At 40.2% G+C, this 26,323-nt stretch overlaps 1 protein-coding gene across 1 annotated transcript in view; it reads right to left on the bottom strand.

Moving 5' to 3' along the window:
• The window catches only part of LOC121420292, a 163,163-nt gene that overhangs the window by 46,407 nt on the left and 90,433 nt on the right, over positions 1 to 26,323 (bottom strand). The window contains 31 exon segments of the mRNA XM_041614868.1: positions 479 to 658; positions 1,312 to 1,521; positions 1,993 to 2,154; positions 2,578 to 2,760; positions 3,233 to 3,388; positions 4,522 to 4,821; positions 5,547 to 5,750; positions 6,140 to 6,409; positions 7,016 to 7,123; positions 7,765 to 7,944; positions 8,467 to 8,733; positions 9,398 to 9,637; positions 10,612 to 10,893; positions 11,581 to 11,796; positions 13,612 to 13,797; positions 14,274 to 14,384; positions 14,966 to 15,133; positions 15,634 to 15,810; positions 16,422 to 16,571; positions 17,170 to 17,304; positions 18,026 to 18,277; positions 18,747 to 18,980; positions 19,550 to 19,764; positions 20,801 to 21,056; positions 21,507 to 21,635; positions 21,978 to 22,235; positions 22,960 to 23,088; positions 23,780 to 23,995; positions 24,451 to 24,678; positions 25,343 to 25,528; positions 25,900 to 26,118. Coding sequence (XP_041470802.1) covers positions 479 to 658; positions 1,312 to 1,521; positions 1,993 to 2,154; positions 2,578 to 2,760; positions 3,233 to 3,388; positions 4,522 to 4,821; positions 5,547 to 5,750; positions 6,140 to 6,409; positions 7,016 to 7,123; positions 7,765 to 7,944; positions 8,467 to 8,733; positions 9,398 to 9,637; positions 10,612 to 10,893; positions 11,581 to 11,796; positions 13,612 to 13,797; positions 14,274 to 14,384; positions 14,966 to 15,133; positions 15,634 to 15,810; positions 16,422 to 16,571; positions 17,170 to 17,304; positions 18,026 to 18,277; positions 18,747 to 18,980; positions 19,550 to 19,764; positions 20,801 to 21,056; positions 21,507 to 21,635; positions 21,978 to 22,235; positions 22,960 to 23,088; positions 23,780 to 23,995; positions 24,451 to 24,678; positions 25,343 to 25,528; positions 25,900 to 26,118 — 6,207 coding nt within the window.

Raw genomic sequence — 26,323 nt, 5'->3', positions numbered from 1 at the left:
ACTTTGTCTAATCAGCAGTTCGTCAATCACCATTTTGTCTAATAACCAGTTGGTCCAATACCCATTTTCTTTTTCATTCATTTCGCGCAATAAACACTTATCCGATTTGACAAAATGGTTTATGGACTAAATGGCTATTGGACCAACTGGGCTATTCCACGGTTACTCACGTTACATTTGGAGACACCTTGACTCATACTTGGAGCTGTAACTCCATTATTATTGATAGGAACTAAACATCTCCTTATCACAACAAAGTACACAGTCTAACTATCCTTTGTATAAAAACAAAACTTGGGAAATTCTATAATGCTCCTGGCAAATCTTTGGAATATGTCGGTTACTCACGTTACATGATTTGGACCAACCTGTGGAATTGCCCATATGGATAGGGGATAAATTGATGATGGATGAAATGACAGTAGACGAGTTGGTAATTAGACCAATTGGAAAAGAACCCTCTTGTCTTCATTCCTACCTGTGGCTGAACCCTGGACACAGAACATTCCTATGGGGCAAATATCTCCAGTGACACCGTCCTCAGGGGCAGGCTCACTAGATCCTAGGGTGCAGAAGAAACCGGCCTGGCATTCGGCCTTGGGGGCCTGTAGACCGGCCTCGTCGCAGTACCAACCAGCATCGCATGGCGTACACATGTCTGGCAGACAGAAGACGAATATGGGAAAATAATGGGTTAAAATAAATATGGTTTTTTTTAATAGATTTCAAGTGCCAACAAGCAAATGAGCTTTGGAGACCCCATCGTTACCTCTGTCTGTACTACATAAAACAATATAGCCCTGAAGCTATAAACATTGATTTGCCATTTAGAAATGAGCTTTTGGGAAGCCATTGTACCATTGCCTGTAATACATTCATGCTGTAAACAATATAGCCCTCAATTAAATGCATCTGTAAGTAGTGATTATGTAGTGCTTAAAAAATATAAAATGTACATGTATAAACAACCAAAATACCATCCAATTTCATGCTTTATACATGTACTACTAGCCAGCTTTAAGAAAATATATCATTATAGCAGAGCTGCCAACCTGAAGAAGAAAATTTCAGTATTTTTAAGGCTGAAAATCAGTATTTTTGTGAGGAAATCAGTATTTTCCAAGAAACACCATAGGACATCTCATAAAACTGGAACTTAAGAAATCAGTATTTTGCATCAAACCATCAGTATTCTTCTTCTCATTTTCAGTACTAAATACAGAAAATCCGTACTACTTGGCAGCTCTGTTATGAGCAGATAATCTAATTATGGAAGAAAATAATACTATATCTCAAACATCTCAAACTTACCAACATTGGCAAGGTTTGTCCTGTTGGAGTAAGTTCCCGGTGGACACATGTTCTGCTGGGCGTACTCCGTTCCGTTCGGACAATAGTGACCCATAATGCAATCCTGGGGTACGATCACCCCCGTCACGTTGTTCAGCTCGTAGGGGTCACAGTATGACCCTTCAGGGCAAAGGTCACAGGCACCCTGACCCTCCGAGGACTGGTATGTACCTGGTAGAACACAAAATGGTTAGTTTCAGGGATGTAGTCAAAGCCGGCCTCAAGGCCACATTTTGCCTGCCTTGTCCTCTGCCTTAGACCGAGTCAAGTGACCGAGTCCATAGGATAAGAGTCTCTCCTGCATCCTCTTAAATAGGAACTATAGGCCTGTACTACATCCCTGGTTAGTTTATATAGCTTTCTTCTATTCCAAAATGAAAAAAAAATAGAATATAAATTAATTAAAATAACTGCTCTTTTGCCATTTTGGGGGGAAAATTAAAATGATTAAAATCGAACTTGAAATAATTGCAATTTTCTACACATGAATTTATCAATAACATATCAGGAGAAATCTTCAGTGATCACATTTTTAATCAGTTAGTAAGCCAACCTCCATGCTTTGAAACACCCATATAAAGTGACCCATAAATGTGACCATCATCCCCTAAAAGAAGTCTGCTAAAGTTGAAAGTTCCTTACCTCGAACACAAAGCTCTGGAGCGGAGCTTCCAACTGGACAAGAGAAGCCGGCTGGACAGGTGAACTGGACGGGGGTCTTGGTTGCTTGACCGCCAGGACAGTAGTATCCAGCGTAGCACTGACCGGATGGTACTGACAGACTCTCTCCAGCACAAAAGTGTCCTAAGTGCGATAAAAAGATTGGTACAAATTAATTTTGTTTTCATGATGATAGTTGTACTGAGATATAAAAAAAGACCAAAAAATCCAAACTTAATTCGCATCCACTATATAATAAGTGTCTCAAAAGTATAATGACTAAGGGTTTGTTATGCCTAATTTTATTTTAAGATTTGTGTGGACATCTATTGACTGGTCATACGAACCGTCGTTGATATATGTCCCCTCGAACTATATACTTGTCCTCGCTATAAATGATACGAAATTAACAGTGAGAAAGATGTAATGACTTAAATGGACATTTACTTTGAAATTACATACAAGCATCAGGAGTATTTTTGTTGATTAATAGATTTTCCATAATACATGCATCTCCTTTGATCATGACATTCAATGCCCCAAACTAAAATGGAAGAGCCCACTCACCTGGTGTGCAAGACTCGCAATTGGCTGGCTCAGTGTTGCCTGTGGTGTTTGAGAATGTTCCATTAGAGCATGGGGTGGGGTAGGGTGAGCCTATCTCACAGTAGTGACCGGCTGGACATTCAAATCCTACAGGTTCTGGGTTGTCATTTCCTCCGGGGCAGTAGAAACCAGCATTGCACTGAGCTGTAGTGGAATGATGACATATGGGGATTTTGAAATTGATTTGAAATTTTATGCTAATGGATTTGGAATGAAGGAAATGAAATCCTTTTATGTACCAGAGAGTTTGACATTAAGGGTCAAATAGTTCAAGGGGTTAGCGTACCAGTGTTCATCCCCATGGACATCATCATCATCCCAAACACCTTTATCCTTATTCACTCATTCATCCGTTCATTCATTCATTCATTCATTCATTCATTCTCCTCCTCATCATCGTTGTCAGTATATCATCATCACCAAAATTCATCATCATCATCATCAAGAACATGATCATCATTACTATCAGGATCAACACCTACAATATCTAAGCCTCTCCTGTTCCCTTTGAAACATCAATATCATTTAAGTTACATATGTATGTACTACCCCCCATCGTTAACCGACCTACATGTATATGCCAACCCCACACCAAACAACCCCTTCAATAGCTTACCAGTAGGCGCATCAAGCTCATAGTCCAAACAGTAATAGCCTGGGTCACAGTCAATCGGTCTGGATGCTCCCGCTGGACAGTAGGTTCCGGGTGGACATCTGTTGCCAGTGTAGTTGGCCGCTGGACAGGTGCAGTCTGAGATGACCGATGCATTGCCTGTGAGAGAAATGACTGATCGATTGATTGTCTTGAACTAAACAAGGAAGTGAAAATAATCCTAAGACTCTCACAACACTGAGGCCCGTATTCTGAAGTCGGGTTTAACTTAAACTCAGGTTTAAATTTGTGGTGTAATTATGGAGAGCCAATTGTTACATAAATCACTAACAGTAGAGATATCATATTTCAGCTCATTTGGCTCTCCTAATGGTCTAGGAAGTATAAATAGAAGATTGATTTGATGATTGTAAACCTTTGAAAATCAATAAAACATATAGAAAAAAAGAATCAGGAAAGAGCACAGTAAACATAAAAAACATACAACTTAATACAAATATTGACACTTTTGGCTTCCCATAATTTTAACACAGAGTTAGACCATGGTCTAAGTTAAACCTGACGCCAGAGGATTTAAATGGTTCAAATTTGTGCATTTTGTAATACATTCACTACCAACATGATGATGAGGAGCTGGTGGGTCACGAACTTTATCTTAAGGCGTACAAGATAGCACGGATAGCGAGTAAGGATTGAATATTAAAGAAAACCTAAACTGAACAATATATCCCAAGCACAAGGAAGAAAAAGGCTTAATCAACAGAACTAGCAGTGAGATAAATGAATAATGCACATTTCTTGTATAGCACACACCACATTTTGATAAAACATCTCGATGCAATTCAAAATGACTTGAATATTATTACCCCAAGCAAGAACCAAGGAAATCATATTATAATTAGATGAACTGCTTATAAACTTAATTTTCATTTGACAATGGTGAAAACTAATGAGCAAACAAATTGGAAATAAGTCCATTTCTGTATAAAACTAGATACAAACTAGACTAAGTTGATATTTGACTAAATGACAGTTGGACTAAATGGTAGTTAGACCAAGTTGATGGTAGACATGCATTATATGTAGGCCTAAATATATCTTTTTTTTTGTTCTGCTCTGAAGTGCATTGAGCATGTAATCAAGGTGGAAAGTGCACTGTACGAATCTCATGTATTATTAGACACAAAAGGTTTAGCCGATTTGCCATCAGACAATTTGAAAAAGTAGGACAACTGCTAAAAGACCAAGCGAATCCAAACCATCCGATTAAATACTTGAAAAGGAGCACAAACCTGGTGGGAGGGGCATGGAGCTAGCTGATCCTCCTGTGCAGAACCAGCCGGCCGAGCAGTTACCCGTCGGCATCGGCAGCCCCTCTCCCTGGCAGTACATCCCCGGAGGGCAAAGGTCACAGGAAGTGCTATTCTGTTGCATCACGAGGCCATTGTAGGTCCCTTCCGGGCATGGGTATTGGATATCGTAGGCCGTACCGAGGGGGCAGTAGTGGCCCTCAGGACAGGGGTACATGGTGGGGTCGCTGGTGTTCGAGGGGCAGTAGTAGCCGGCTGTGCACGGGTCGCATGTTGATTGTTCTGTAAATCAAGAATATATTGAATTTTAGTGCATGTTGATGGTGTAAAGAATTTCTAAAATAATGATGGGTCGCATGTTGATTGTTCAGTAAATCCCCTCCCCAAAAAAATCAAATTTCAGTGCATGCTAATGATGTAGAGACTATGTGAAATAACTTTGCCATTATGGTAACTACCTTGGTAAATGCTCAACAGCCTATCATAATCAAGGTTACCATGGCAGTTGCCATAATGGCAGTTTCCGTAGTTGCAAGTCCTTTATGAAACCCGCCCCAGTACGTTATTCATGTGCTGGGATTTTGGGAAATAATGCTATCCGAGGATCTTTTCAGTTTTCATATCTTAGGCACAGTAGGCACTGGCTATAGAGGGGTCACATGTAGATTGTTATGCAATTGATGAAGGAATAGAATGTCAGTACAATATTACTATACAGAGTTCATTAAACACTGATAAATGTATGCAAAGATCTTATTGGCTTTCATATCTTAACTGTGGTAGCTAGCTGTATGGACATATGTGTATTATTATGTAAATCAAGACAACTGTTATAAGCTATTGAAAATCTTGCATCTGATTGGCTCAGAACAAAATTTTCAGTGAAAGTCACAGACTTTTTCTTTCATGAATTGTTTCCCTTGACACAAAAAAACCTACTACTTATCAAAGTGAAGAACAGGGACCATTGGATGAAAGCAAAAGTACAAAGGCAGAAAATTCCTTACGTGGGCTACTCGTATAGGTGCCAGCATCACATTCCAATGGCCGTACTGATCCCGTCGGGCAGTAGCTCCCCTCGGGGCAGACTCCGCCCACCCCGGTATGACTACTAGAGGGCGTGGCCACATCAACTCCGTATTCACAATAGAATCCCTGGGTGCACTGGCCGTCTTCCCGACCAAGGCCGGGAGTGCTGCAGAAATATCCGCCTAGGTGGAAGAGGGGTGGAGAATTATTAATAAACAATAAAGTCTCTTATAGAGCACAAAAACTATTCAATGAAAGTATTCATAAATTGGGTTTATGGATGTAACCAATGCAGAGTGCACATCAAAGTGTTCATGCTTTAATTACACAAACCTTCCAGCTGCGCATTTCTGGATTCAGCACTGCTTTTTGGGTGCAGCATTGTCTTCATCGTGGGTAAAAACTATACAAATTCATCCTTCCAACCCATTTTATAAAACAAATAATGCATGTATAAAAACTTGTGATGCTAGTAACAATGCAGGCATTTCATATAATAAAAAAAGACCCCCAAAACACTAAATACACAAGAAGTAGACATTCCTGAGGTGTCAGAAAATATGTCGCTCACCTGTACAAGGAGAACACTCCGATTCTCTGGCCAGACCGCTGCTATTCCCAAAGTAACCTGCCGGGCAAGCGATGACATCATAGCCAGTCCCCTCAGGGCAATAGTAGCCCTGGGGGCAAAGGTCAGCTGTGTCGCCATGGATACACTGTCGGCCAGCCGGGCAGACATAGCATGCAGCCGCTCCTGTGTGGTTGACGTAGGTTCCGTTCGGGCAAGGGACTGGGGCTACAGATCCGAGCTCGCAGTAGTAACCAGCAGGGCATATGTCACCTATAAAAAAAAAAATCTTATGTGATATACATAGAACAGAATCAAAGGAATAGACCACCTATTGAAAATAATGACCTGTAGTTGGATTAAACAAAATATTTCATGAGAAAATCTTTAAAATCAAGGTTGATTGTGACCGTATCATCATGGATCTAGATCTGGTTCATTCATCTAAACATACATGCAAATTTGTGAAAATATGAAATCTAAGCAGATCAAAAATTCAACATGTGATATCGCAACATTAATATCAGGAATAGAATCAAACGAATATACCACCTATTAAAGCTAATGACCTGTAGTTCCAGTAAACAAATACTTCAGGAGTCTTTAAGATGAAGATTAATTGTCACCATATTATCACAGATCTAGATCTGGGGCCCCTTTCATAAAGAGTTACAACTGTTGTAACTTTGCCATTATGGGCAACTACCATGGCAACGGGGCTCAGCAGCCAATAAAAATCAAGGTTACCATGGTAGTTGCCATAATGGCAAAGTTACAACCATTGCAACTCTTTATGAAATGGGCCCCTGGTTCATTCATCTAAACCTACACGCAAATTTGTGAAAATATGAAATCGAGGTAGATATCAAGAAAATGTACCTGTGATGCCATCCATTGGGTTGCTTTGATTAGAGCCACCTGAGCAATAGAAGCCTTCAGAACATTCAGCTGTCACGTTGGTCTTGCCGGGAGTCTCGCAGTAGGATCCTGACATTGGAATAAAAAAAAACATTAGACAACCTTATAATGTCTGCTATTATAAGTTAAGATGGCACAATACAATCACCACTTGCCTGAATGCTTGTAACAAACAATAATCATGATAAAAGGTATTGCACAATGTTGTTTGTCTAGAAGTATTCTGTTCCTCAGCACCATCATCCCCCATCACCATCCTCATCAACATCTTTGGAATCTTACTCATCATCACCATCCCTTTTGTCCTCATCCTCATCATCATCTTCATCATCATCATCATCCATCATCATCCTCACCACTATCATAATCTTCATCATAATCGTCATCACCATCACCATCACCATCACGGCTACCTTGATCTGGCGCTCGAGCATTCGAGGAATTTCTTCCTACCGGGTACCCATTCACCTCACCTGGGTCGAGTGCAGCACAATGTGGATAAATTTCTTGCTGAAGGAATCATCATCATAACCATCATCATCATCATCACCACCACCATCACCAGCATCATCACCACCATCACCATCACCTCATCATCATCATCATCAACATCATCATCATTACCATTGCCCTCATCATAAAAATCATCTTCATCAACAATGCCACCATCATCATGATCACAATCATCAATGGCATCTAAAACCACCAACCTGCACTGCAAGGCAAGCAATCGTCCAATTCATCCGCTCCTTCAACGTCCAGGAACGTTCCTGGAGGACAAGGCTCTGGGACATCTGTTCCGTTGAGGCAGTAGTGTCCTGGAGTGCAGACATCACCGTATGACTTGCCCACCGGGGCCATCTCCTCAGAAGAGCTCAAGCAATAGTAACCTAAGGTAAAAGAATCATTTATTATTGAAATCAATGTAAGAGTTATGTAATACTGTTAAAAATGAACTTAAGTTACAAGCTGTATAATAGGAGCCACCTGTCTATATACATAGGTCACAAAAATGGTTTCCCTTGCAACACCTATTACATAAAAAATTGCAATTTTCATGTCTTAATGCATTTTAGAATACATTTTCGTCAGGGCTAACTGTCTTTTCTGGGGATTTATAAACAAAATAAGATGGTCCATGGTCATGCTTTTCAACATTTTACAATAGATGTCTAAATCATGCGCCCAAAATCTGTTGTTAACTTGGCCATACATCTCCAAGAGGAGAAAAAAATGAAAAGTAATCTCATGCTGGGCAACCTGTGCTTCAAAGTAAATCTCACTACACTTTGCCTAAATCAACAACCTCCACCCTCCCACTAAAACAAAAGATGACATAGTAACTTTCTGAAATATTTGATATATTCATCCAATATTTTTTACATAGATTTGCTTTCTGAGTCAACCCTTACCTGCCCAGCAAGGTCCAGAGACAGCGGTCAATCCAGTCCGGCCACAGTAGTGACCGGCCGTACAGTTCCAGCATTGATCGGCACCCATTAAACCAGTCTGGTTACTAAATGTACCCTTGGGGCACCCCACTCCGGTGACGCTCCCAGTCTCACAGTATCGTCCCGCAGGACACTCGTCTCCTGTGATTCCATCAACGGGCGTGGCACTGGATGCCCCCTGAGTACAGAAGTGGCCCGGGGCACAGTAGTCAAATGGCGTGGTGTTTCCTAAAGTCAAAACAAAAAGGAAAAAATACTGAATTTCTTACAAGGACAACTTTATTCAATCTAGGTTTGCAATGTGTACACAACTACAATCAAACCTAAAGTGAAGCACAGACCATTTTTAAATGAATATTTGTGTTTGAGCTGCTGCGATGTTTACCATATCTTGCAAAGTTTTGAGATTTGCTACTTTGGTGATATTCCAGCATAAATCGTTATATGCATCTCATTCTCGCTGAGATGTCTCTTATCCCCTATTACATTTTGTTCAATCAGAAATCATCTTACACCTTAGGATCTACATCTTATTAACCCATTAAGGTACAGTGTATTTTTTAAAAAGATATTTGCAGTTTCTCTTTCCACAAACACCATACTTCCTGCTTGAAAGGCATATTGTCAACTCTTTGTTAATTTATTCTTCTTCTATAAACTTAATTTTGTACTGCGTTTTTATTTTTTTTTCTGATAATGAAAATGAATGAAATATTTGTTGCCAATTTGATGAGTTTGGTAATTTAATATTCACCTCATGAAAGCTGTAAAAAAAATTAGAGTAAAAAAAAACACTTTAAACTATCTTATTCAACCAATATAGGATGATTTTTTATAGGATTTGACCGAGGCATATCTTATTTTAATTTTTTATTAAACAAATTTTTGGTACCTTCTCCTGGGCAGTACATTCCTGGCTCACATGGGGTACATTGAGTGTAGTTATATAGACCAGTCTGGTTGCTGTATGTTCCAGCAGGACACAGGTATTGCGTGTCGAATTCTGTGCCTTCGGGACAGTACGATCCTCCTGGGCATATCGTGGGTACAGCCACGCCTCGGTAGCTACGGTAACGGCCACTGAAGTTACCCGATTCGGTAATGTTCTCAGCATCCAGAACCTCGTAGTCACCTAATGCATGTAAGAAATCAGTGATAATGTATCGAAAAACATAATTTCTTAGGAATATTTTCCCAAATTTTTTTTGCCATTCCCTAATATCTATCTAATACTTATATATCTCAAAAATTTACATGATTTATTTTAAAAAAGAAGGTCTTATGATCTGTTTGTCCACACACAAAAAATGATTTCATCCTCGAGTATTTCAATTATTCTTTGCAAGTTGAGTTAGCTGTGGATCAGTTCATAAAAACAAATGTTGTGATTGATTACTGTTATAAGATACTGAAATCCTTGCATCTGATTGGCTGAGAGCAAGTTAGTCAGGGAAAATCACTGACAAGATGATTCATGAAACACTCTGCAAGGCAGCTATCTGTCACTCATCAGATGCCTTGAAACTTGATAATGTACAAAAATAATAAAGCCATTGTTGAAAAGGTGTGAAAAAAATGTTTGCAAGTTGAGTTAGCGTGGGAGCACTTCACGAAAACATGTATTTATAACCACTTTATGCTACCTAAATCTTTGCATCTATCAGCAAGCCCAGGGTGGCGTTTCATAAAGCTGTTCCTAAAGTTACGCACAACTTTACGAACGACTAGAACATGTTCTTATACGTAAGTCAACTACATAGCGATATAGCATATAGCACAAGAAAGGGTCACCAGTCGTGCATAAAGTCATTTGCAACTTACGAACAGCTTTATGAAACGGGCCCCTGGTATAATCTCTGGCTAGAGTGGAAAAAAACCCAACATATATGAGGATTACCACAGTTGTCACCTTGGACTTGTGAAGTCCATCCTGGGTTTCCCCATGGAAAAGCTCAGAGCAAATTAGTCAGTAAAAAGATTGGTTTTGAATAATGATTTACATTTTGAATTAGCTGGGGAGCATTTCATGAAACACAGCTGTTACAAGCTACTGAGATCCTTGCATCTGATTGGCCAAGGGAAAGTTAATCGATAAAAACCACTCACTGAATGCCTTGCAGTAAGAGCCCTCTGGGCAGATGTCGCAATCACTCTGCTTCCAGTGAGGCTGGTAAAAACCTGAAGGACACCCGGTCTGGTTCCAGCTGCCCTGCTCACAGAAGTGACCAGGACTACAGGCAAGGTCAGTGGGCTGGGAGGTGTTCTGGCCGCCTGGGCAGTAGTAGCCGGCAGCGCATTCCGCCGTGGGGCTCGGAAGGCCGTAGTTCTCGCAGTACATGCCGGCGGTACACAGCAGGCAGTCGCTGATGTTCACGTTCATCGTGTATGCTGTGTGGGAATGAAATTAATGCCATTAGTGACTTCTTAAAATGTGAGTCCCGGGTGTTGTTTCACAAAGCTGTTTGTAAGTTAAGAGTGACTTTAAGAACGACTGGTGATCCTTTCTTACGCGCTAAACCATCGCCTATGGTATATACAATGTACCAAAAGGATCACCAGTCGTTCTAAAAGTCATTCTTATCTTACGAAAAGCTTTATGAAACACCCACCAGAGTTTAATGAAGGCAGAATATAAGTGTATTAGTGAACTAGATCAAAATGGGGGAAAAACAAGCAAAACATTGAACAAGTATTGCATGACCTGAAATAAAAGTAGAATGATGATTGAGTGTTTTCATCATATTGTAACTGCAGTTCTCTTGATTATGCTGATTTGGGGGAACAGGTCGACCACTACACCAAAGTTCCTCATACCAAAGTTCCTCATACCAAAGTTCCTCATACCCTTTAACAGATAGTGCCAGGGATCTTAACATGCATAGGTATATGTAGAGACTCTCCCCTAGACAACAGCTCCACTTAGCACCATACCTGAAGGACAAGTACTCTCCACTGCAACATAACCTGCGTCCACGAAATGGGAGGGACATTGTTACACACAACAAAGGATTCTGTAATATATCCAGGATGGACTCGAACCTAACCATCTTTTAAACTATTGTACTTCCAACTTACGAGAGAAAGTTCCTGGTGGGCATGGCTCCTCGATGGTCGTTCCCTCTGGGCAGTAGTACCCTGGTGTGCAGGCCACAGGGTCGCGGACCTCTGCACTGCCGTTGCAGAAGTAGCCCGCTTCACAGTCACCATCAGGGATGGGGTTGGCGTAGTCTTCACAGTACTGACCCGGAGGACACTGGAGCGGCTGGTCAGAACCCTCAGGACAGTATGTACCTAGGAAACAGACAAAATGGAAGAATGACAACTGGTTACACAAACAGTACATTCACAATTAAGAGAACAACTGGGTAAAGTCACAAGCACACTCCATAATCTGTTTGCAATCTGACTTTGAAACAGTCGTAATAGCATTTGATCTTGCCAAGTCAAACCAATGCTGTTAGAAGCTAATCATAAGTGCAATTTCCTCCATGCAAATTGACTGCTACATAAATAACAAGTGGAATGCCTCTGGCCGTCTCACCTGCATCACGCAGTTCAATATAGTAGCAGTGCTGACTTTGCATACTACTCTAACTCGCACAAGATGTTCAGTGATACATGGTTACTCTTATGTCCTCTTTTTATGAACTAGACCAATAAACTTACAGAGATATGATGGTTATTCAACAAAAAACCCCAACATGGCCAAAGTTCATTGACCTTACATGACCTTTGACCTTGATCATGTGACCTGAAACTGGAACAGGATGTTCAGTGATACTTGATTACTCTTATATGAATCAGATCCATAAACTTTCAAAGTTATGATGGTAATTCAACAGATACACCCAATTCGGCTAAAGTTCATTGACCTTTGACCTTGGACATGTGACCTGAAACAAGCACAGGATGTTCAGTGATACTTGGTTACTCTAATGTCCAAGTTTAACGAACTAGACCAATAAACTTTCAAAGTTATGATGGTAATTCAACAGATACCCGATTCGGCCAAAGTTCATTGACCCTAAATGACCTTTGACCTTAATCATGAGACCTGAAACTTGCACAAAATGTTCAGTGATGCTTGATTACTATTATGTCCAAGTTTCATGAATAAGATCCATAAACTTTCAAAGTTATGATGGGAATTCAACAGATATCCCCAATTCGGCCAAAGTTCATTGACCCTAAATGACCTTTGACCTTGATCATGTGACCTGAAACTTGCACAAAATGTTCAGTGATGCTTGATTACTATTATGTCCAAGTTTCATTAATCAGATCCATAAACTTTCAAAGTTATGATGGGAATTCAACAGATATCCCCAATTCGTCCAAAGTTCATTGACCCTAAATGACCTTTGACCTTGGTCATGTGACGTGAAACTCATGCAGGATGTTCATTGATACTTGATTAACCTTATGTCCAAGTTTCATGAACTAGGTCCATATATTTTCTAAGTTATAATGACATTCCAAAAACTTAACCTCAGGTTAAGATTTCGATGTTGATTCCTCCAACATGGTCTAAGTTCATTGACCCTAAATGACCTTTGACCTTGGTCATGTGACATGAAACTCTAATAGGATGTTCAGTAATACTTGATTAACCTTATGGCCAAGTTTTATTAACTAGGTTTATATACTTTCTAAGTTATGATGTCATTTCAAAAACTTAACCTCAGGTTAAGATTTGATGTTGACGCCGCCGCCGTCGCCGTCGGAAAAGCGGCGCCTATAGTCTCACTTTGCTTCGCAGGTGAGACAAAAATTAAGAATAAGAATATAAAAATAAAAAAATAAGAATTTCACAAAGTCAAATACAAATTTAACAGCTCAATTTCTACAAGGGTCAACAAAGTGACACAGTGGTAATAAGATTACCATGCAGGACTTCTTCCTAGGCGCATCCATTTTGTTTGTTTACTACTCTCAATTAGTAAGAGTCACTGCAATCAAAACCACTTCTTTTTAATTTCTAATGGGCAGATATCTCAAGTGTACAATAAAGAAATACATTTAGAAATTCACAGATACAAAGACTTTCCACTTTGAGAAATAAATTTCCTAAAACTATCAAGGCATAAAACAGTCCTTTGGTCATACCTGGTGGGCAGATATCTCCAGTGTTGTTAAGAGAGTAGATGGGGCAGTCAATCATGAGGTCTGATATGAGGGTTTCGTTGACCTCGGGTTGAGGTTTGCTGCTGTAGGCACCACGGGTACAGTACCAGCCCGCTGCGCAGTCAGCCGTTGGGACGTCATTGCCGTCACCTTCACAGTACTTGCCAGCTGAAAGGGAAGGGAGAAATATATTAAGTCATGGAGCTAATCACTCCTGAAAACAGTCAACCTGCCCGAAACGTCATCTTCTCATCTGCTCCTTCTTTACAACTCTGCTTATTGACTCAAGCCAGTCTGCTCTTATCGCTCCTACTTAAGCCAGCTTTCTCTCATCTACTCAAGCCTCTCTCACCTCTAATCTCAAGCTAGCCCTCCATTCAAGCCTCTCATCTTGCCTACCACTAAAGCTTTTCTACTCTTTCTGGATTCCAGTCCTTTTGAGAACTACACTCATTTCCGAAAGAGAACTCAACTTTCTAATCTCCACTTTATCGCCCATCCGTCTCACTTCTACATCTACCCACTTTCTCTTAGTCCTCTCCAGGACTTTATACATGGTGTACCGTAAACTATTTCCGGGGAAGCTACATGTAACAGGACTACTGGAATGTGTAATATCAAGTGGCAATTAGTAGAAAACTAACCTGTACAAGGCATACAATCATAGACGTCATCTCCTCTGGTTCTGTTGTTGAATGTCCCTGCAGGGCATGGATACTGGGTAGAGTATTCCGTTCCAGTCGGGCAGTAATATCCTGTATAGGGACAAAATGATGTTGAGTAACAAAATATTGTCGTTAGGGTACACTCGGTCTACTAGCACAGGGTCAGCTAGCTCATGGCCCTATTCTCAAATCATAAAATGGTTTAACCCACTTGGTCTACTATTAATTGGGTCTAATAAACGTTTGGTCTAACCATCAAATAGTTAAATACTTACATCATATTAAAAAAAAACCGAAAACACACTGGATGACCCTGATTCTTTTCCCTTTTTACGGCAAACAGAAATTCTTATTTAACATGTGATATTGATTATGATCTTGTTGATTTTGCTATTTTGAAAGCTCTGAATGAGAGCCACATTCATATACTTTATATTGTTAAGAAATGCCTATTTTGATTGCTATTAACTGTTCATTTTATTTTGGGTTCCTGACTCTGAGACTGTCTTTGTTTGGTTCCCCCACAATAATGCATACATCTTTATATAATGTTTGAATCCTACTTGGTTCATTGTCATTTTCTATTGTGTGTGTATCCTATTCTGAATACATATAGTAATGTTTTTATATCATTGTGGAAATAAATGACTTGATTTGATGTACATTGTTACCTTTAGGGCATGGTGCATCCATATAGGTGGTTGAGTTGGCTACACAGTAGTAGCCCTGCTCACAATCAAGGCACGCAGCCTTGGTGGTGAGTGAGTTATAGGTTCCAGCCTCGCATGGGATGGGTTCAGGAGTAGCTCCAGGACAGTACGTTCCCTCTTGACATGGTCCTTGATATAATCAAAAGAAAATAATCGGATATATATAGCGCCTTTCGAGTTTAGACTGTATACGAGTGTGTTTTCAATTGCTTATTAAATAGGTAAAAATTGAAGAAGCTTACTGAAAGCAAGGCTTGTGAAATATAACCATCAACTAATTAAGAACACAAAAATAAAATGTGGGGAGAGTATTATTAACACTGTCCTCACAGTACTATCCTCGCGCACAAGTTTCAGTCACATTGACCTGACTCTGAGTGTTGCAGTGATAAACAATATGTTATGCATCCTCCTAAATGTTGCTTGACAAGTTTGAACAGCATTTTTGGTCCAAAGAGAAAAGCTCTCAACTTAATTAATGTACACTCCTATGTAATAAATATGCTATTAGAAGACTTTATGCATAGCTGTCTTTCAAAATGTGGAGAAAATTGTGATGCGACACCAGGAAAATTATTCCTTGATTAGTAAACACACTTATCACAGACTCCAATGCACTGTAAACATACCTCCAACTCCAGTGTTATTGCTGTTGGGGGCGGGCGTGTTCACACCTATCTCACAGTAATAGCCAGGGGCGCAGGGTCCTGTCACATTGACCTGGCCAGGAGTGTCGCAGTAGTATCCAGGGTCGCACTGGGTGCACTCATCGGCTGTAGCTAGCTCCTCTACCGGACCATAGGTTCCTGAACATATGTATTATAACATTATCGTTTAGTAAATAATAAGGTACCACATGATTTCTTATCAAGTTTCAGAATTTATTATCAATGTTCATTAACATTAAGGTATTCTAAATGAGTCTTGTCTTTAAGATAACAGTTATGGTTATTACTATGGCTTTATCACCACTTTTTAAATGGTCCGTTTTTATGTCAGTACGGTAAATTGGGGGAATATCGGTTGGACAAAGGACATTAAAACTAGACCAGAGAAATGGTAGAGCAAAACATGTTTACGTTTTATGCACAATCTACAAAGGAATGCACACTAAATGATTTAATTTAAATTCTCTTCTTTCTCTTTTTTTTTCTTTGTGTCCTGCTCCTTCAACTTCATTCTTTTCTCTATTTTTCCTTCTCATCTTCTTTCTTTGCCTTCCTCTTCATTGTTTTTTTTTCCATTCTTCTTTTTTATCACCATTATCGTCCCCATCATTATTACTATCATGAACATTATCATCACCATCAACATTATCACCATCACCAACATTCTCACCATCACCATAATTATCATCATCATCATCACCATCATCTTCATCATCATTATCATTTTCATCGACCATGCATCAACTCACCAATAGGGCAAAGATCATCAGGCAGAGCTGTTCCGAGTGGACAGAAGTTACCCATGGGGCACGGCAACGGGTTGATCTTGTTGGAGTAGCAGTAGTAACGGGCAGGACAGGTGTAGCAGGCGTCGGCTTGGGTGTGGTTCATGTAGTCACCTGAGAGAGAAAGAGAAAGAAAGAGCAAGAGTGGAAAAAAAGGTAGTAGGTACCAGTTCAAGACAACATACTGCAAAGATTGAATAACTGACAGTATAAACATATTACACTATACATAGAGCTACAACCTTGTATTCATTTAATTGCTTTTGGTTGACAGCGTGTCTTATATGTTTTTAGAGATGGGAAATAAACGAATGTTTAAATTGAATAACCAACACCCTATTTTCACTTCCATCCTTTGGGGGGTTTTTCAAAGAGCTTTGAATATTGTCATGGAAAAATATTAATGTTACAAGACTTTATTGTTTTATTATTATAATTATCACTATTTATCCAACAAAACAAACATTACATTATAGCCTTCGTAACTATTTTAGGGCATAATCACGAATACAACCGAGTAATGAATTGAAATAGTAACATTCAAGTCTGGGGAATTTACCAAAATTATAATATCCATATGCTTTTTACTAGACTGAGGCTTAACACTTCCTCTATGTTAATCCTTCTGTTTCAGCATAGAGTAAAAATGGGGATACCCCGTTGAAAAAAATACAAATAATATTCTATGGCAAAAATAAACACATTTACTCACCATCTGCACAAGGTTCATACATGCTGCTTCCCTGGACACAGAATGCTCCCGGTGGGCAGACGTCACCTGTTTCACCATCCATGGGTGTGGCATTATCGGCCCTGCCCAAACAGTAGAAACCAGCACCGCAGTCACCTGATAGGGTCAAGTGTCACATAACGGGTTAAAAGGGTAACTTTCTTTGCAACCTTGCACATACAATCCAATCTAGAACAAAGTTTATAGCTACGTACACATATTTCAAGCAACCAAAGAATTCATGATAAAGACTTGAAAATGAAGTTAATTGTCACAATATGCAGGAGTCGACACTAGTACTTGTCTGAGACAAGTAACATATTGTGCCGGGCAAGTAAAATTTTTACCAGATGATTTCATATCTCCAAACTAAACAGGTTCACATCGGATCAGATTAGTGTTCTGACTTTGAAACAGAGGGTCGTGGGTTAGAATCCCAGCCATGGCTTAGTTTCCTTTAGCAAAAAATTTATCCACACTGTGCTGCACTCAACCCAGGTGAGGTGAATGGGTACCAGGTAGGAAGAAATCCCTTGAATGCTTTGAGACCCTAGGCTGCCCAGCTAAAGCCAGGGTAACAATATAGCAGTTCCTGCTGGGAGAACAGTTTTCAGAACTGAAGTGGTTTCCCTGGGTAAATATACCTATTATTATCATCATTATATTATTATTCAGGTATAGTGAATCCACTTCTAATGCACAGATATCATCAACTTCGATCAACCTTTGTCAACTTGGGATCAAAATATGAGTCTTCCCCGATATCTTTCCAATGTGCACCAATACCATTACTGTAATACTGCTGTACTTGCGTTCATGAAGATGGTAACATACTCACCTGTATAGTTGGTCATGCCCTGTTCCCCGCAGTACTTCCCACCTGGACAGTCCAAGCAGTCGGTCAAGTTGGCCTGATTAGACAGGGGATTGTAGGTACCCGCTGGACAGTTCTCCGGAGCGGCGCTACCCTCGGGGCAGTAGGACCCAGCGGGGCAGTCGTCGCCGTAGCTCTCCCCGGACGGGTTGGGGTTGATGGCACCCAGGGTGCAGTAGTGGCCCTCCTGGCATTTGGCAGTAGGAGCAGTCAGTCCTGGGAGAAATAAAGCAGAGCGAAGGAAGCATGTGATTTATCACACTAATATTACCCAAACGATTTTATCAATTAACCAGTCTTTTCCCGAGCAATAGATTTGTTCAACATGATAAGGATGGCAACAGACAGGGTGATGGGCTTTACCTGGTTTCATTATTTCCCATTATTTTCCTCATTTCTTACTCGATCTACATCTGTGATAACAGAATGTATGACGATAAATCATGACAAGTTTAAAATATGTATTTTGAATCTATTACTCACTGCAACTCTTCAAGCTATATTTCTTGCTTTCAAACGACAAATGATAAGGTACATGTATACATGTAATCTAGTCTTCAATTACAAAGTCTTTACCCAAAAAAAATCACTTGTACATACTTATGCATATAAAAGAATTGTGCATACTTCATAATGCTGTATACAGCCAAACAATCATTTAACATTGGAAGAAATATGTTCTTACCTTCAGTCAAGCAGTAATACCCTGGTGTGCACAGTTCACACTCAGTGACGTTTTCCAATCCTGTCTCGTTACTGAACGTTCCCTGAGGACATTTTATGCCCTGGTCAGAACCCTTTGGACAGTAATATCCAGGCAGGCACTCGTAACCGGTCTCCCCGTCGGTGGGGTGGGAGTTGTTCGCACCAGAAACACAGACGAAGCCAGCATCACACAGATCCTTGTATTCAGTTAGGCCTTTGTTTTTTATGAAAGAGGTTATGTGAGAAGTTGGATGAGAATTATACTGTAAGTCCTATGGTATGCTGAATGCAGGTCTGTCCTATGGAAGGCTGATATCATTAAATACTATTAATGTTATATATTACATATCATGAACACTGCCAGCTTGAGAAGAAGCCTCTATGAAAAAGTGAACATAATGAAATATGTGTTATTCTAATAGAAAATATTCTCTGAAGATGAATTCATACAAAACCACTATAATACACACTGCAGCTACATAGTCGGTCCAAAGAGAATTTCTGATAGAAGCAACACCAAGCTAGAAAGGGTCATATCACGAAAATTGTAGTGGCTACTACTGTTGTATTTACAATGTTAAGATCACATTTATTATTCCAAACGTTTAATACCTTTTCTCTTATTTTAAATAATATATATCCCTCATACGCATTCATGATGTCAGAAAAATAATAAAGTTGCAAAATATATATTATTTTTTTTTATCTCTCTCATACTTAGTGCCCATGATGTCAGAGACATATCAATGAAGCTACAACATGGCTCATAAAACCGAGACCTACCGAGATCATCACAGTAAGTCCCTCCAGGACAGGACTGGCAATCATCTGCACTATCCAGCTGGGTTCTGTTACTGAAGGTACCGTAGGGACAGAGGAACTGGGTGGCTGACTCGGTACCCGCTGGGCAGTAGGAACCGGTCGGGCATACCGTCGGGTTGACCACACCATGGGAGGCTACGCCATAGAAGGTTGCTGCCTCGTTTGCGTCACAGTAACTGGAATTTTGGAAGAAGGTGAATAATTAGAAAATAATGAATAATCAAGTCGGTATTTCATAAGGTTGTTTGTAACTTAACAACTTCACAAATGGTGACCCTTTCTTAGGAACTGAATAAACACTGATGAAAATCTGATGTACATCTTTCACCAAAAGAAAGGATCACCAGTCGTTCATAAACTTTGCTAGTAATTTACGAACAGCTCTAAGAAACACCTGCCATTTCCAATATATTTACGCTTTCACAATTATAACGGTATTTGTTGATTTGTTTAGTACATTTGGATGGCTGTATTTCATTTATTTGTCCTTTGTAATTTTACAAATTAATCCCCATACAGGAATTTTTTAAAAAAAATAATCATTTATTTACCACTCGTGAGATGGAACACCCTATCAGCAAATGTTTTTCGTAGGGGTAGCTGGAAGCATTGTTCCTTGCATGTGTACAGTGCTAAATCTACTGTAATAAAACTATGGTAGACCGCCCCAAGTCCTTCAAAAGCATGACATAGACATTACCTCATTATGTGAGATTTGCTAGAGCATACATTGCAAGTTACAACCTCATCTGCAAAAGCGGTTTCTCCAAATGAGCCTTTGACTCAAATGGCCGGCTCACACTATGCGATTCATTGCGAAACCACTTTTCAAGAAATCGCATTTTGCATTAAATATGAAAGTTCCAAGAAGTAAAATTATTTCATTCAAAGTTCGGCAAAACGTAAGGAATACTAATATCATATTTCACTTTGCGGCAAGCCCTGTGGTCGGAGCAAAGTCCAAATCGGATTCAAGTCGCAGCCGATGATGACGTCATTACGATTTAGATTTGAATTTGTATTTATTCATTGAGTGAGGTTCGAACTGGACTGAATTTCCATTTCAGTAGTTCTACCACTATTTTCAACTCTGATCAGTAAAATTTTATTAGCTGGAATATCCATATGACATGTGATCACAATTTCTTTGAAATTCGGATCGCAACAAATCGCATAGGGTGAACCGGGCTCGAGAGGTGTCAACAAACTTACTATCCTTGATTACATTCTTTGCACTCCCACGCCCCCTCTTCATCCTGGTACTCCCCAGACGGACATGGAGCGGGGGCAGGGCTTCCCTGGATACAGAAGTGACCGATGGTGCAGTTGTACTCTGCGGGTGCGGCCGTGTCTTGACCGGCTGGACAGTAGTAGCCTCGGTCGCATTCATCCGATGGGGCGGTCAAGGCGTTGCCTGCGCAGTATTTCCCGGGTATGCAGTCTAGACAGTTGTCACGCTCAGTGTTCTCTGTGTAAGGAAACAAGTAAAAGGCAATATACTTGTAAAAGTGTATTGGGCTCATGGATAATAATCACAATGCAAGAGATGCTATGAAAAGAACACAACATACATATCATAGCGACTACATATTACAAATAAACATATGGAAACAGAAACCTTCAAACTAAGAATGCTATAAGAATACACCTACAATGGATACACAAGAGATTTGACTTTTTCTTAAATCTCTCAGGAGATTTAAAAATCTGACAATAATGCATAGTCATTTCCTTTATTTTGCTGCAGCAATTGTAAAAGTGCCCTCACCTGCCCTACCGCAGCTAAATGACTAACATAGTCGAAAGGGATCTTTAACTTGATAGGATGATGAAAGCGAAGTGCTCCCACGGATTCTAGTACAAAATCATGAAACGATACACACAATCTCAAGAGCATCTAATGTTTCTCAGGACTTACGTGTTTTGTTGGAGAATGTTCCTGCAGGACATGGCGTTGGTGTGGGTGAACCCTGGACACAGTAGTATCCAGCTGGACAAATGCCATAGTCAGGATCAGGCTGGGATGCACTGCCATTGCAGAAGAAGCCTGGGGGGAGAAGAAATTACTTAGTAAAGGACCAAAATACTTTGAAAATAGGGGAGATTCAACAATTACAAGCATCAAAGAGATCCTGTGGCTCTGATAGTCTATTAGCCCATACCCAAATGGATAATGAACTAGCCCACTCTTCCACATACCAATATAGACCTAATGGCAATTGCACTCGAGAATAAAGGAAGAAAACAAATATTACACGCATCTGAAAGATCTCCAGGCTTACTTTAACAGTCTAACCCTACATGGCTAACGGTTGAGCCCAATCTTCCAAATAAACATTTAGAACTAATGGCAATTCCAATCTACAAATAGGGGTGGCCAAACAATTACCTGCATCACAGAGATCTTGAGGCTCTGCTAATCCATAGTCCATGCAGAACGATCCAGGATCACAAGGCACAGGGTAGTAGCTTCCGCTGGGACAGTACGTCCCTGGCCAGCACTTGCCCCCGGTGTAGTTGGTCAGTGGGCAAGAGCACTCAGACAGGTCAGTGGCGTTGTCCGATTGCAGGGGTTTGGCCATGTACGATCCTCCAGTGCAATACCAACCGGCGCTACAGTTACCGGACGTCTCACTAAGACCATCAGCTGTAGAGGACAAAGCAAAGGGCGGGTGGTTGGATTTTTTCAATTTTTTTTTTCAACTGCCGGAATAGTGGTGAGGTAGCACTAACTTACATAACTGATCAGAACAAGAAAGGCAGTCATCAAATTTGTTCTCTCCACTGATTAACATTTACATTTAGTATCTTTCAGTGAACATCAGGAGCCCGTCTTACAAAGAGTTGGGATTGTACCGATCAATCGCAACTATGGAAAGCCAGCAAAGTCAACATATAAAATTCATGTTTGTTCAAAAACATTCTAGTTATGAATATACATCCATAAATTCATTGATTTGGGGGCAATTTGGTGTGTTCTCCTTGTTTAAAAAGGACATTTTGCAAATTTCCTGTAGAAAAGGTTGACACTGATGGATTTCAATAGAGTTACAATTGATCGGATCAATCATAACTCATTATAAGACGGAGCCCTGATATGAAATATATATTCCTATTTTTCCTGTTTAACCTACTTCCCAAATCACCAACCATACAGAAGGAATATTCTATTCAATGCTATAGAGGTCAGTTGGCACATACTTTCACCTCACCAGGAGGTCAATACAAGCAGTAATGAAGTGATTCCTATGGATAAACATCAGATATAAAATCTACAACCCTCTTTTCCAGATGGTTTCACCCACGTTCCTATACCCCTGACACAACAGAGGAATATTCCATTCATATAAAAGGGGTGACTTGGCACTTACTTTCACAGAATTCACCCGGTGGGCAGGAGAGGCAGTCCTCAAGCTCATTGCTCCCGTTGACAGGGTTGTAAGATCCCATAGGGCAGGGATTCTCGTATCGACTGGCAGTCCTCTCTGGACAATAGTAACCTGGAAAGAATACAAGAGATTCAACTCATGTTAACACGTTGCAGTGTGATGACAGGAATAATATTAATGGGAAAGGGAGGGGAACAAACTTAAGATGAGCAGAAGAATAACAGGTAAACATGTTATTTCACGTATCCAAACTGCTAAAATGTCCTCTACTTTTTTGCGTTTTTTGTATATGAAAACAAAACCAGAATCATTAAAATGACAATTTCAAAAATATGTACTACTATTTTTATTCATGCCCTGTGGCACATAAGGCCTCCACGCTTTCTTTCCATTTTTGGCGGTCTCTAGCATAACCCCTGGCCTCATTCCTACTCTTCCATCCATAGGTATTTCTCTCCTTCTCTACAGTTCTCCTCCATGTTGTTTTTGGTCTAACCCTTTTGCGTTTTCAGTGAATTCAGTGAATGTTTGTGAAAGAGTCCCCACCGATCAATTCACTTTTTTTCAATCAACTTTCCAAATTGATTTTAATGGCCAAGGATTATCGGATAAACATTATTCACAAGGATATCTATTAATTTATTAGTTGCAGGTTTGAGTGTCAGTACTTACTGCCGTTTGTTGTTTTTTATTTAACAGGGCAACAAAGACAACAACCAATATGGTGATTGTAATATGGTGACTCAAATAAAAAGATAAATTGATAAATTGATTGACGCATCTTCAATTTTTTTTCAGTTACCTTCAGGGCAAATGGTATCCTCATAAGTCGTTGCGTTCTCGAGGCAGTAGTAGCCCTCGGGGCAAGGTGTACACGTCTCCTGGTTGGTCAGCTCGGTGTAATAACCCGCTGGGCAACCAAGCGGGACGATACTTCCCTCGGGACAATAGTGGCCACGGGGACAGATGTTACCAAGGCCTGTGTTGCCCACTCCTGTCGGTTCTGGCATATCCACACCTGTTGATGGGAAGGAAAAGAGGAGCATTTGATAAAAGTAATTAGGGGTGGATAAAAGTGAAATAACAGTGAAAGAAACATGCTCTTTGGGTAATGGAATGTATAGGTGCATTTTCTTAGTTGGTAATCATTCTGATGAGCAATCTTTTCCAAGATTTAAGAAAAGTTGACAGAAAAAAAAGAAAGATGCCCTTTTGGCAGAAGAGAGAAAGGGCAAGGGTAAAAGCAAAGTCTACATGGGAGGAGAATGAATATGAGCTTCTAAAAAAATAATGAAAATGAAATAAAGATAACTAAAAAAAATAGAAAACAGACAAAAATAAGAAGCAGGAAACTGAGGATCGGAAGCAGAGTTAGGAAAGTCGGAGAAGAGGAGATTATTTCATAAAATAAAGAAGTGACAAAACAGAATGAAGCAGAAGAAGAAACACAAGGCATCGATATCCATCTCTCACCATATTCGCAGTAGAATCCAGCCGAGCAGTTGCCAGAGACGGCCGACAGCCCAGGCTCCTGACAGTACTTGCCGCCATCACACTCCAGACACTGGCTCTCCTCATAGATACCCATCTGGGGGTTGTACTTGCCCTGGGGACACTTATAAAGGTCAGCACCGGTCTTGGCTGGACAGTAGTGACCGGTGATGCAGGGGTCAGCTCGGTCACGATTCACGCAGTAGTATCCTGAAGATGGTAATAATCATAAAACTGTTCTAGTATACCACATATGATCTTGAATTTAAACTGCCACTTTCTACATAGGAATAGGAATAAACTAGATGGACTCTCAACTGCACACAATGTACATGTATATGTATGCCTACGCCATCACCAGATCTGAACCATATTGCATACTTTATTCTGATGAATTTATTTTCAAAATGTGATATAGTCAAAAGTAAACAAGGATAAAAAGGGATAAAAGTTCTGGCCAAAAGCTTCCAATCATGACGCTCTTAGGAAAATATCTGTTCTATGAGTCTTGGATCGAACGACTTAGTCGAAAGCCAAAGTAAAGATGACATCAAAAAACCCTTTGCTTTATCCCAGAGAGAAAAAAAGTATTCTTTAAAACGACCTTTGGCTCCATCATCCTCATGGAAACACATGTGGCATTATAAAAAGATCATTTGTATTAAGTCTGAATATAACTGATGAAGAAATAAAGAAATGAGGGCGAGTCCAACAAAAAATTCAAACGTTTTTGTACCAGATTATCAGACCAACAGACTAACAGGAAAAGCGGCTACTAGGTCTCTGCCGAACGTCGTTCAGGCGAGACAAAGAGTGTGACTAGAGCACCATGCTTATGCATAGCAATGAAACGTTGAACCTTGAAACACTATACCTTGAGGGCAGTCATCACAAGCATCGGCCCCTGAGTAGTTGGTGTAGGTTCCGTTAGAGCAGTAGATGTGGGTGGGGGAGCCCTGTTCGCAGTACGACCCAGGGGGGCAGATGTCACCTGTGATGCCATCCTGAGGGGCGGGGTTGCTCGCCCCAAGGGTGCAGTAGAAACCAGCATAACATTCACCTGAGGAAATAGAATGGGAAGTTATCTTTATCTTCCTGGACGTACATGTTTGTGATGATTTTCTTTTGACTTGTAAACAGAGATTTACACAAAGATATATGAAATAATCTTTGATCAAGTTAATATTTACCGCAATGCTGGGGATTACAAATAGAATAAAATGAGAGTCTACAAAAGGATAAACTTCATCATCATCATTCCTCATCAATACTACCATCATCAAAATCTTCTTTAATACCATCATAACTATCATATCATCATTATCATCATCATCATCGTCATCATCGTCATCATCATCACCATCATCATCACCATCAAAATAGTCACTGCCATTATAATCATCATCATCCTCCTCATCATCATCAACTTACCCGTCTCAGCTGCCTGTCCTGTTGTATTGCAGTACATGCCGGGTGTACAGGGCAGACAGGCCGAATCATTGGTCATCATATCGTGGGGCTGGTAGGTGCCCGCTGGACAAGGCTCTGGTGCATAGCTACCCTCCGGACAGAAGTGACCGACTGGACATACATCACCATAGGACTGACCGTTAGGATTGGGCTCGATGGCTGCTAGTGAACAGTAGAATCCTGGCAGAAACAGCGATCAAAATGTTTGAAAATTTAACCTATTAACCATACATGTTCAAGTCCACATTTATCACATTCTTCACACATTTTTTTTCAAATAACCAACATTTAAAAATGTAAATGAATAGGGGGACCTACAGAAATAAATCACTTTTGTGTTGTGCAAGAGGACTCCAAGAGTATTAATATTCATTCAGCTTAAATT

Source organism: Lytechinus variegatus, chromosome 8 (assembly GCF_018143015.1).
Source record: "Lytechinus variegatus isolate NC3 chromosome 8, Lvar_3.0, whole genome shotgun sequence".
In the NCBI taxonomy this organism is placed as follows: Eukaryota; Metazoa; Echinodermata; class Echinoidea; order Temnopleuroida; family Toxopneustidae; genus Lytechinus; species Lytechinus variegatus.
Note: the sequence above shows the minus strand (reverse complement) of the source record. Positions and strands in the feature narration are given on the sequence as shown.